General features: G+C 51.3%; 4 protein-coding genes across 4 annotated transcripts; 2 read left to right on the top strand and 2 right to left on the bottom strand.

Moving 5' to 3' along the window:
• Positions 1-64: 64 nt before the first annotated feature.
• On the top strand, positions 65-1,022 carry AtWU_04389 (oxidoreductase, 2OG-Fe(II) oxygenase family; the record flags this gene model as incomplete). Its single annotated transcript, XM_035499500.1, has 2 exons — positions 65-372; positions 464-1,022. 2 exons carry the CDS (start codon positions 65-67, stop codon positions 1,020-1,022), a joined length of 867 nt encoding a protein of 288 aa, XP_035355393.1.
• A 282-nt stretch (positions 1,023-1,304) lies between these two features.
• Positions 1,305-4,643, bottom strand: AtWU_04388 (putative C6 transcription factor (Mut3); the record flags this gene model as incomplete). Its single annotated transcript, XM_035499499.1, has 4 exons — positions 1,305-2,760; positions 2,812-3,423; positions 3,494-4,295; positions 4,364-4,643. 4 exons carry the CDS (start codon positions 4,641-4,643, stop codon positions 1,305-1,307), a joined length of 3,150 nt encoding a protein of 1,049 aa, XP_035355392.1.
• Positions 4,644-6,703: 2,060 nt separating this feature from the next.
• AtWU_04387 (sugar porter family MFS transporter) lies at positions 6,704-8,436 on the top strand (the record flags this gene model as incomplete). The annotated part of the gene is made up of 4 exons (XM_035499498.1): positions 6,704-6,872; positions 6,934-7,136; positions 7,202-7,282; positions 7,375-8,436. The coding sequence occupies 4 exons, from the start codon at positions 6,704-6,706 to the stop codon at positions 8,434-8,436; spliced, it is 1,515 nt and encodes a 504-aa protein (XP_035355391.1).
• Positions 8,437-8,838: 402 nt separating this feature from the next.
• On the bottom strand, positions 8,839-10,782 carry AtWU_04386 (sigma-70 region 2 family protein; the record flags this gene model as incomplete). The annotated part of the gene is made up of 1 exon (XM_035499497.1): positions 8,839-10,782. One exon carries the CDS (start codon positions 10,780-10,782, stop codon positions 8,839-8,841), a length of 1,944 nt encoding a protein of 647 aa, XP_035355390.1.
• Between the last annotated feature and the right edge of the window lie 1,833 nt (positions 10,783-12,615).

Raw genomic sequence — 12,615 nt, 5'->3', positions numbered from 1 at the left:
CCCGTCACGATCCTCAGGTCACACAAAAATCACCACGACCAATGCCTCGGACCAATTGACCAATATGCCCAAACTTTCCCTCTCCACTCTCCTCACCTCCCTCTTCTACCTCCTTCCGCTCTACCTCTTCGTCATCGCTCCCCTCCTCCGCCAACTCTTCCCAGTAACCCAGGACATCTTCGATCCAGACACCGACGCAACAACAGAAAGCGACATCTCGCTGGACCCCGAGATTCTCAGCCTCCCAGACGGAATCATCCCAACATGTCCCGAAGACACCTACCGAGTCCACCTCCTCTCCAAGGACCCGCTAATCATCTACATTGAAGATTTCCTCTCCACCTCCGAAGCCGATCACCTAGTAAAGATAAGGTCCGTCCAAGACATCCCCATTGTCATTCCCCACAGTCCCAAGCCCCAGTCTTCGACCCAACCTAACCAAACAATGTCAAACCAAATAAAGTGAACCAAACTACTCCCCCTCAATAATCTACAACGGTCAAACCACCAAAGTCGACCCCTCAACCCGACTCTCCGACCGCGCCCTCCTCCCACGCGACAACACCGTCCGATGCCTCGAATCCCGCGCCGCCGCCTTCCAAGGCTGGAAACCACACCTCTACATCGAGCGCATGTGGGCTCAACGCTACAACGTCTCCGGCCACTACAAGCACCACTTCGACTGGGCGGGTTCCGTCGCCCGCGGCGGCGACAGACTCAGCACGTTCATGGTATACCTAGGCGATGAGTGCGAAGGCGGGGGCACGAATTTCCCCCGTCTGAAGATGCCGCGCGGAGAACAGTGGTGTCGGTTTCTGGACTGCGAGATGGCTCAGAATGAGAATGTATCTGGGATCACTTTCAAGCCTATCAAGGGGAACGCCATCTTCTGGGAGAACTTGAGGTCTGATGGGACGGGGTATCCGGAGACATGGCACGCTGCGTTTCCGGTCACTCAGGGAATGAAGGTGGGGTTGAATATTTGGAGTTGGTATCAGCCGCCGTCTAGGGGGAGGAGGTAAGTTCGGTGATCGTATTGAACTTTGGGGTTTGTTGGATAGAACGCCTGGGTTTGTATATGTATTATCTGTGTCGTGTATTTTACTTAGTTGTACCCTGCAGGGATATATAGCTCGTAGGTATATAGACAGCTACTAGCAGTATTAAAATAGACAAGTCATAGGAAATAATTCATTAAAGATAGCATTATGTAACATATGCCTTCCAACGCCATCCCTCATCACATGAGCCTCATAACCAAAACCAAACGCATGCACAGGGGTATATAACATTTTTTTTATCATTTAGCCTCCAACATTCATCCATTGAGTCCAATCATCGCCTAATCCGCCTGGGCGGCACGCATCCCCATTTCCGAAAATATCGTCCAACGGAAGTCCCAGGTCCAATCCCATGCCCAATCCTGGGGCATTATTATCGTCCATACCTAAGCCGAATTGTCCGAGGTTTGCGGCCGTCGGGGGAACAGTCGTCTCCGCGGTGAAGTTCTGTGGCTGGAAGTTGTATCCCTGCCATAGGAAGTTCTGGTTGGGCAGGGAGACTAGGTCGGGGCTGTTGACAGCCTCGCCGCTATTAATGGGCGTTGAGGCGTGGGAGCCGGGTGACTGTAGTTGAGATGCATTCATTGGTTGGTGGTTTGCTAGGCGGCTTGTGATGCTGTTGTTGAGGCCGCCAGGTGCACCGGAAAAGAGTGAGAAGTTTGCGAATCCATCTACGGCCGGTGACGAGGCCGCGAGCGTGCTGACACCGTTGTGATCGGCTGTGGATGCAATTCCCGATGCATACTGAGTGGTGACTGGCGCACCGGTCACATCTTGGAAATGGTCGTTTTCCAGAGTCGACATCGGTTGCGTCGGATAGGCAAACGGATCGTCCGAGGGGAACATAATAGGCATGAGATCGGGGAAGTTACCGGGGTTTCCAAAGGCCTGTGCGTTAAATGCATTTGCGCCCGAGTCTCCGGATGGCAATGACGTCGAAACAGGTGACGCTCGGGTTGAGACACTATTGGTCGCAGTCTCCGAAGGCGTTGACACCGCTTCAGCCGGAGGCTCCGGGGTGGACGGAAACCACGTCGGAGGCTGACTATGACGGGGGTTGGTTGCAACATTGCGTGTTGCAGCGCTATCATCTAGGCTCTTCGGCGTATTACTGGCCTCCGACTTGGTTGACCGATGTAGCAGCTGATTAGGGAAGGTGCTGGCCCGCTGCGGCGGCGGCATCCCCGAGGGCATGGTGGAGCTTTTATTGGCCGACGCTCGACCGCTGCTGGAAGGCGCCGGACGCTTGAGGTTCGCACGGGCGGTCGCACTTTGCCGGTTCTTGAGCAGCTCAGGGAGGTTTTTGAACAAGCAGACTAGACTCTGGGAGCAACGATCCGCTGCCATGCTCTTCTTTGCCAGGCCAGCAAGTGTGGTCTTACCCTCCATGGCGTCCTTGAGAACACCGTCTTTCGCCGTTGGAGAGTCGGGATTCTCAAGGACGAAGAACAGGAGTGACAAAATAGCGAAATACGTGGTATACATAGTGAACCAGAAAGAGCCATTTAGGAGTCCTCTCTTGTGCATGCCAGTAGTGATGTGGACAATGTTGCGAGAAACACTGACACACGCCGCTGCGCAAGCGTAAGAACGACGGTCCACCCCACGAGCCTGCGAGCCGCTGGAGACGTAGTGTAGGAAGGGTCGGTATAGCATCACTTGAACGTGGGCGTAGCTAATACGCAGCAATTGCCGGATCCTGCAGCACAATTAGAAAAGATCGCTACCAAATCAACTCCGGAAGACATACCGCTCTACTTGCGGAGAGACCTCCGTTCCCGGACGCAGTGCCGCTGGCAACTCCTCCATCCAAGCCTGAAGATCTCTTTCAATCTCTCGAATCTTGGAGTGGCTCACCACATAGCGTTGATCCGATCCAGCCCGATGCTGAGCGTTCTTCACCGGGTAGATGTACTTCACCACTTTGAGGATAATGCTGGACAAGCGCGTATGCGCATTAGCTCCGGCCATAAGAGGTATGTGATTGGAGGGCATAGGCAGAATGCCGTCCTTAGCAATGAACTCGGAATCAACCGACGCCGGGAATTCCTGATCAATGTCGTCGTCGCTCAACATCAAAGGAAGACCCAGCATCGTGCTCACGTAGACGTCCATCTTTCTTATGACCCAGAAGACACGTTTCCGCAGCTCCTGCTCTAGCGGGCTGAAATGTGCCGTCACTTTGCGATGCAAGCCGAGTCGCAAGGCGGACCGGAGGGCAATACCAACGTAGGAATAGCAAGTACTCAGCTTGGCAGAGGCCTGTAGGAAGAGTACCATGAAGCAAATCGCCTGCAGGGAGGTTAAATCCCGGCAATCAGTGATCTCCAACAGCTGTTGACCTGCTTTGAAGTATTGAAAGCTAGGATGAATTAGCTTATTGCAGTTCAGATGGCCCTTGTTGGGCCATGAGAAAGACATGAGTGACTTACCCTTGACCAATCGCACCCTCATATCCAGCAACATCAAGAGGATTTGCCCCACCGTCAGAGAACAGACAGCCGACCGCAATAACAATGTAGAGTAGCGGCAGAAACGAGTTTTCTTCGTTGGTGAACTGATCAGGCGAAGTATCGTACACTCGATCGAACATGGCGAAAAATGAGGGTTCGTGCGCGAAGCGCATTAGTGCGCAGCCATCATCAAATGCACTGTGACACAGACGTCGTGCAACTTCCCGTGGGGGCAGGTCATGAGTGGGGGGCAACGGCGCATCCTGCGGTGATTCCGATATAGATTTAGGGCTGTCAAACTTGGATTGGGTGACCGGTCGCGACCGGATCGTCGGCGGCTGTATGTCGGAAGCACCAAGCTGCTTGCGCAGTCGGCGGATGAAGCTCATGCCCGAGCTGTGACCGTGGTAGTCCCAGTGGCCCTGGTCGTCCAGATCTAAATAGCCAGAATTGTCGACCATCGACTCGAGGAGCGACTCGTCCCCTCCATTCGCATCCGCTGCTGAGTCGGTGCCCGTCATGACAACCGAACTTCGGCGCCGCTCGCTGGGAGTCGCGAGCGATGCCGCTGGTGGTGGTTGTTGGGATTGTTGTTTTTCTCGCTTGATAGCTGCCAGCATCTGCTCTGTGGCATGCACATCGAATTGGGGGTCGTCCAGGTTCAGGTCGGGGAGCACAACGCGGAGCAATGCCTCCGCCTTGTGTAAACGATTTTCCAGAGCTTCGACATATTGAGGGGCGGGGTTGCGACGACGGTTAGACGGTTGATCATACGTGCATTCTATGGAGCGATTTCCGTGAGCATGAATTAACGGTAAGAAGCAGACAATCGAGGTATTGACAACTCACCATAACTGTAGACGGTGCAATGAGTGCACGGCTGCTTCCCATCGCACTTGATCTTCTTGCGACGACATTCGTCGCAAGCGCGCGTCACACGACGCCTCTTCTGCATAGGGAGGGAGTCCTTCACAGGCTTGCCATCGCCCAGCGCATCATCCTTCATCATCAGATCATGGCCGGGGGAGGCATCGTGATCTTCGTGGGCATAGAAGAAAGAGTCGGAAGCGGCTGAGGGATCATCCTCGTTCGCATTTTCGGCATGCGCCGGACTGGGAGCGGTAGCCATGAGGGGAGCGGAGGGGACAGCAGGAGAGATCTCAAGGCGGTCGGCGCAATGGCATGCAAGGGGGTATGAGGAGGATGTGGAACTGATTGATGGGTTGATGTACGATAGTCGACAGGAGACTAATCCGATCAGCAAGGAGAAATAGCCCGCGTGGCGATCCGACCGTTATCGCAATCTCCACGAGGGTAGAAATGACGCTTCTCACAGGTTCATGGAAGGCACGGCGAGGATTGTAGTTAGCTGGAGGGATTGATCGGAGGGGACCAATCTAAGTCCAGGAAGAGTTGATGGAAGAGGATGTGTTCGGCTGAGGTCGCTCTGGTCCTTGGTGGGCTGTTCTTCGCTGTTTTTGAGTAGTTAAATGTTTTTGCCTCTTGTTATGCTGTTGGTGGCTTTGGAACGGGAGTTCCTTGGAGATGACGGAAATGTTCTGGAGACTGGAGTAGGCCCCGAATTAGTCAGAATTGCGTTGCAAGAACTTTCGTGAGTCAAGACGGTGATCCACTCCCAGTCGCACGGAAATAGTAACCAGGACGGGCAAGAATAAAGAGTCCTAATGCGCAACACCAGGCCCAAACACAATTGGGAAGACTGGGGATGGCTGTTCAGGCTTTTCTTGTCCGCGTGTACAAAGTACGAGGGGAAGAGGGGAAGAAGGCGGAAATGGGGGGGAAGCAGTTCAAAAGCAGATACGGAGGATTTTGCAAGACTAGGGTAGGGGGGAATATACAGAATGGTTTCTCCAAATCGGAGAAAAGAAGAAGAAAATAGAAAGAAAAATCAAAGTTAAGTTAAACAAGCTTAAGCCCACCAGCCAGCAAGTGGAAAGGCGAGGAAAGGACTCGAGTAAATCGCAGTAGTGATGAGCGTAGAAGAGCGATGATGGAAAAGGAATGAATGGATGGGGAACGAAGACGGACAAGACGGGCAGATCCACCGATGCGAGGTGATGGTGTGGCCCAGACCCTGTTTCCGATTGGGGGGATTTTAACAACGGCACCAGGGCAAGTGCGAAAAAAAGAAAAAGATATATATGCACTAGGGGATCAGCACAAGAGAGAGATCTCGCGCGAAAAGATGCTCGGATTTGGTCCAAGAATTTCCTATTCCGATCAAGTCCGAGTATGAATCATCTGTGAGAGAGAGAGAGAAAGAAAGAAAAAGTGTAAATGCAGAATTAACAGAAAATCGCTCACAAGTAGGGCTGATCTAGAGCCAACCGGCAGTGACAAGCGGCTGGAAGCGCAACTTGAGCCTGCTCCTGTGCCCGTGACGATGCCGCTGCGTCGGACCTCCGATACAAAAATTTTCCCTTTTCCAACAAACTCCATTGGACTAGCTGGGAAAGCGGCTTAGTAGTAGTCATAGTGGTAGCAGCAGTAGCTCGGCGTATTGGCCAAACCGGCCGATGGCTGCCTCGGTTGCAGAAACAAGCCTCAGAACCCACGGTGATGTCGCTGATTCGATCATTCTCGATGGGTACCCTGATCCATGGAACCTGCAGCAACATCGATGAGAAACAATAAGTTAAACAACATCCCCGGTGGGGATCGCATCTTCGGTGATGGATTGGATGAACCCGAAGACCCTAACCAGCGTTAGTTCTTCCCTTGGCTTTGAGAGGACAAATGCTGCTGTCCAGTCATCCATCAAAGCTGACGGAATCCTGTTTTCCTGTGTGTTGCCCCCTGAATCCACTCGTGTCTGGTCCCTAGCTGTACCGACCATTTCAATGTGACCTTAAGTCTTCTGCTCGCCTTCATATTCTTTCTAGAGCCCTTGCGCACGTGTGTCCTGTTACAGCGTTGTTGTACAACATCAGCTCTGCATTGTTCCCGACTTGGTTGCAGCTCCAGATAGTAATAGTAATACTACAAAGTAGCATACTGCCATGCCTATAGCACCCAACGGTATCGCGCTGCGCCACTAAAATCTCCGCCAAGATTAGATAGACACTTTAAAAATATCTTCATGGGCAACTACTAGCGATCGGGAAGAGATAAAGGAGCCGTCGCATCCTCCCCCACACACAATTCAAGCATTGGGAGCGGAGGTGAACAATGCCCTATCTTCTCGTTACTCTCTGTTGTTTGTTCGCCAGTCTAGGCTCCTTTTTATTTGGTTATGACTCCGGGGTTATATCCTCTGTCATCGACCAGGATTCCTTCAAATATCGCTTCCACAATCCTTCTGATGCAGCGACAGGGGGTATCGTTGCATCCTATAATGGTTCGGACTCCCGCGCCGATCACCACTTCGTCGCATTTCATCTCCGGCTGACATTCTGCAGGCGGTGCCATTCTAGGCTCGGTCTTTGTCTCCTACCTCTCTGACCCTTGGGGGCGAAGGCCTGTTCTCTTCACCGGTGGCCTCCTCGCTAGCCTTGGGGCCGCGTTGCAGGCTGGCGCTGTCAACGTGTCCATGCTCATTGCAGGCCGTTTAATCGCTGGTCTTGCTATTGGCTTGATGTCCGCCATTATCCCAGTATATTGTGTATGTATCGCTATAACGCATTTCTGGGGATTTTTATATTGCAGCGAACTCTGACCGTTCTTCAGAGTGAGCTATCTCCTCCCCGCATTCGTGGCTTCCTAGGTTCACTGCAGCAATGGATGATTGGGCTCGGAGTTGTTGTAGCTGTGAGTGATTTATCTATCTACTATACCCCTGTTCAGCTAGTCAACTAGTCAACTAGTTAGTTCGCCCTCCATCCCTGACTAATCGCCTTTAGCAATGGGTGGGATATGGCTGCTCTCTCCGTACGGGAAATTTCAGCTGGAGGTTCCCCTTGGCATTTCAAGCAGTCCCCGCCGTGATTCTTAGCTGTGGCGTCTGGTTTCTCCCAGAATCACCTCGTTGGCTCATAGAAAAGGGCGATCCAGATGCTGGTCGGGCGGTCTTGAACCGCCTCCATCTACCTAGGGGACAGCCGAACGCTCTACCAGTCGACGCGGAATTTGAGCGAATCTCCGCGGGTATTGCGGAGGCCCGGCATTCAGCCAACCACTCCTGGCGACAGCTTTTGTTCACACAGCCTGATTGGCGCAAGCGTGTGCTGCTTGCCTGTGGCATGCAGGCTTTTACACAATGTTCGGGCACGAATGTGCTCCAGAACTATAACCCAGGTTTATACCGATCCTTGGGCTTGTCGCAATCCACTTCGCTCATCCTGCAGGGCATCTGGGGTGCATTGGCCCAGTTTTGGAACACCGTATTCATACTCTTCATCGATCGGGTCGACCGTCGCAAGCTTCTCATTCCGTCGTTGCTGGGTATGGGCGCCACCATGTGCGTGGAGGCTATCCTGGGGCAGGTGTACAATAACTTTGAAAGCGTGGCGTCACCGAATCACAGTGCCGTCCGTGCTGCAATCGCTGTATTCTTCGTCTTCTCGTTCTTTTATACTAGTCTCGGGCTCATCTCTTGGATCTATCAGTCCGAGATTTTCCCCACTGCCATTCGCGCCCGAGGCTCTTCTGTAGCCACCGCCACCAATTGGAGTTTGAATTTGGTTTTCGCTCAGTGTTCGCCGATCGCCCAGTCGCAAATTCAGTTCAAATACTTCTACTGTTTCGCGGCCTTCAACTGGGTTGCGGCGGGCCTCGTCTGGGCCTTGTATCCGGAGACGGCCGGCAAGTCGCTCGAGGAAATTGACCGTCTCTTCACTCCAGAAACCTCGGGGCCCGCATATGATGCAGAAAAACCTCACATTTCAATGTCGAATTCAAGAGATAAGGATTCCCTGGCGATCGTTAGTACGCGGGATACTAGCAATCATACTTCCAAAAATTGAGCAGAACACAATGTTTCTGCCACCTCCAAGGAATCACATTATATAGTATATAGATGAGCTTATGACTTGATGTCACCAGAAATAATACAATGTAGTTAGTCCAAGAAGGCATTTGGGCGATCACAAAACAGAATAAGCAGATCACGAAATAAGAAAATCAGTTAAAATGAAAGGTATCATATACTGTCATGTCTCATCGCGGATATATAAAACACCAAACCAACACCAAGAAGATGGCCAAAGAGACATGAAATTCAACGTTACAATTAGATTCGTTTCCACGTGCACACGAAGAAGACATAAGCAAAGAGGGAGGAAAAGGTGAGAGGGATGGATACAAGTCTCAAAACTGCAGTGCTGTATATGCAGGTTCCATGCCCCGAGCTATAAAGCCCGACAAAACTACAGGCCTTGGAGGGCCGGCATAACGTAATTAGTGAGAGGCGCACTGAGAATCTCTTGCCGTAAGCCATCTTCCCAAAGCGAGACAGAAGGTATTCCCGTATGTAAGGTTAGACAAGAGAAGAGAAAATAGTTCAGGTTCATCCAGCTATCAATACTGAGCCGTTTGGCCACTTTGAGCATTCGGCCTGCAAACCACGGCCGATCGTAAGGCGTCTCAGCCGTAGGGCAGTATTGCGTAAAATCGGGTGTATTTCCAAGAATACGCCTTGACTCAGGCATCTCAATCGAACCATCCTCACATGCGAGCAATATTTGCAGCAATGCTTCAACTGAGCCGCTCATGTTCACTTCGCAGTTCAGGACAGTCTGCTCCAAATTTCTGAGAAAGGCCTCACTATGCGAAACGGAGTTCCGGTAATCCCACAAGCCAGCATTGAGCATGATCAACGCAACCAGCCGTGCAACAAACTGCTTGCGGTTACCCGATGCTGTAAAGCGTAGCCCGGGAGGCGCTACGAGTATCTCATACAACAATGAAGTTGACTGGAATGCCGTGTGACGCATCGGTGCCGTGGTTAGGTTGGTGGATGTGCGTTGGTGTATAGCGAGCTGCTCACAGCGCTTGAGGAAGCCGATGAACTCACTGCACTGATTTTCAATCTCATCCACTGGGGTAGGTATGGGGTGTTGGGCGATAGTGTGCTCGATGAACGGATTTTCTGAAAGCGGCAGCTGACTCCGCACAGGCCCTTCAGCTTGGGGAACTGGCCTCTGTAGCATGGCTGGAGGATTGTATTCGAAGAAGAAGCTGGGTCCCTCTGTCTCATAGCCCGAAAGAATATAATCTTGCCAGTTTATTAGCATTCCGAGCCGTGTCTTATGAAAGGCAGATGGCCCGCCACGAAGGCGGATCATCTCCCTTGCCGCTCGCATATGAAGCCAGCTAATCTGCTTATGACCAGGCCGAGGATCGAAGTCTTCAAGGCCTGCAGCGCTTATACAGCCTATAATCGCTTCATCGGAGATGTCATCCGGGTTCCTGTCCCTCAACTCTCGTAGCATGGTAATCGCACGATCACGATGATAGAGAGCTGCCGCGTCCGGCTCCTCATTACGAACCCAGACCCATGTGCTGGCCGCATGAACGAGTATTGTGTTCTGAAATGCCACAGGTCCTTTCATGCCTTCAGGGACAAATACTGCTGTATACCAATTATGCGCCTTGGGTGAGCGGAAGTGGTTTCCGTATGAGCAAGCAGGCATTTCATTGACATAGAAGTCAAACAGCCTCTGACCCTCGGTGTCTAGTTCAAGAGGCAAAGTGTTGAATGGATCTGTGCGTGCAGCACTCAGGATCGTCTTTGGTGACAACGCTACATCATCTGGTGTTGTTGGCGCAGACGATGATGGCGTTGGAGTGCTGGTGTCGGAGATGCTGCTTTGAGACAGGCAGTAGGTCTTGGGCGAATTCGTTTTGCTTCTGAAAGATATGCCTTCAAAGAATGGCCGAACTGCAGGCCTGGAACTTAAGATGATCCTGCCATCTGTGGCATGGTTTTTCACAGCCCTGCTCGACTCTTGTTGCGCTATGAAGTCATTGAGTGTCGGCTTGGGAATATTTTCCTGCGCAAGAGCATCGGTTCCATACAGGGCTCCACTATCTTGAGTGTTGTCCGTTTGGTTTTCACTCGTTTTTGTAACCTGACCAATGGCTCTTTTTTGCTGTCGTGTCTTCTCTCCTTGCGACGAACCCTCTTCGATTTCAGCACCAGACTGCCCGCTTGCATGTCGCTTTTGACGCATATATTCCTGCATAACATGACGCTTTACTTTGGTTAAAGTACTCCTGCTGTTGTCAGAAGCATCGATAAATTGCCACTGTATCGGTGGCGGCTCTTCTGTGGACTTCTTCCCACTAGCACTGCTTGGTTCATCTGGCATATTGAAGGTTAGATGCACGATGATCTCGTGCCGCGCAAGTGCTTTGGTCTTAGTAGTCAGCCTTCATTAAGTGATGCGATAGCTGGTGTCTCATTCGGCCTGCAGGAGTAATGTTGGCTTCTCGCTGTATAGGCTCAATGGCGGGGTAGCTTGATTAACTGCTGAAGACTGTCCAAACACCAGCAGCCTTTACTGTGCTTCGCTAGATAGCCGTCTCGCTATGCTTTCGACCCTGAAACGAAAATCCTGTAGAAAGTGCGATAGCGAGGCGCATCCACGAACAGATACCGACTGAAGTTATTGCCGGCTGCCTTGGCAATGGTGCGATAAAGGAATCTAGCTGTATCCGGCAGTGTGTCTTCGGTTACATAAAAACGAGCGGCCAACTTCCGACATCCAAGTCGAAGTTGAAACAAAGCGTGCCAACGGGCGATATCAGAACGCAGCCAGAATTTAAAATGGAACTAGAAGTGAAAGTTAGTACTTGACAAACTACGCTCAAAGCATCAAGCCTATAGGGACAACGGAGAGAACAAGTTGAGGCACAAACACATACGGATCTGATAGCGATGATAAATGTAGAGCAAAGAAAAAGTTATTTATTATTAGGCCATGAGGTAATGAGGAGCGTGAAATGCTGGGAGCAGAGTACTGTCAGGATCCTGGGACTGAAGTAAGCCTGCGCTGCGCTGCTCCACTGAGTCGAATCACCTAATCATAAGCATCTTTGGAACTGAAACCTTGAATCATGGATTCAAAATCTCAAAGTAGCATGGTGACCTGAACGCCAGATTGCTTGTTCCAGTGCCAACCAAGAGGCACCAATGCAGCAGGGGGGCGGAGAGAATAATGGGGGCTGCGGTGCAGGAGATGGGGAAGTAGTCTCGGGGCCAGAGATAATAATAGCGTGTGGCTTTAGAACCTAAAACCTTGTTTTAGAGAGGAGGAACGGCAGCATTAATGATGGTGGGCGGATATGTTCGCGATCCACGAAGTGCAGAAGCTGGCTTGAACTAGTTTATGATGGTGTTGGAAGTCGGAAGTCCATTCCACTCTCCTAACTCCTAAGCATTCAACCGGGCTCGTTGGTGGGCGGCTGCTAGCGCCGCTTATCTCGGTGAACTCCACGATATCCGGAAATTCACGAAAGACTTCTCGTCTATCGACGTCATTATATCACTAGCAGTATCCTTCGCACCCTAAACACTTTATGGCTCATTGCGTGGCAGTTTATACTGGCTGCGTTCTTAATGTGAAGCGAATTAGTAGGAAAGGCGCTACCGCCACGAGAGCCAGGCTTCCTCCAAACCAGCCTTAGAAGGTAAGGTCTTTTACCTATAAGGTAAGGCCTTCTTTTTTTCTTTGTTTTCACCGCCTGCTTAATTCACAAGTAAACTGCCTGAGGCAGTAGTTAGTACCTCAGGCAGTCGAATATCCCGATCGGGATGGAGGTATTACACTGGCCAGCTATCAAAGCGAGCCTTTCATCATAAGGAAGGTGTCTTACTTTGTGAGGTAGGTGGTAGGGTATGGCATGAGCCTGGCTGGTGTGGCGGTAGCGTCTCCCTTTAGTAGCTATGCAGGAGTTTCTGTACCCCTCTGGCCCTAACTCCTGCTAACTGTACAAAGGAAGCGTTTATAGCATGAGAAAGATGAGTAATTAGAGGTCACACATGAGGAGTTGGCCATTGAAAGAGCAGTTGGGTTTGTTGGGTTAGATAGTTGCGTACTGTACTCCGTAATCTACGGTGACGGTGAAATACTGGATAAGGTAAAGCGTATCAATTGGGAAAGCGCGGAAATGCTGCTTGACCTGGCGGTGCATGGCTCATG

This window comes from Aspergillus tubingensis, assembly GCF_013340325.1.
Source record: "Aspergillus tubingensis WU-2223L DNA, scaffold_6, whole genome shotgun sequence".
Taxonomy (NCBI): domain Eukaryota; kingdom Fungi; phylum Ascomycota; class Eurotiomycetes; order Eurotiales; family Aspergillaceae; genus Aspergillus; species Aspergillus tubingensis.
The sequence above is the reverse complement of the archived record's forward strand: the minus strand, read 5'-3'. Positions and strand labels throughout refer to the sequence as shown.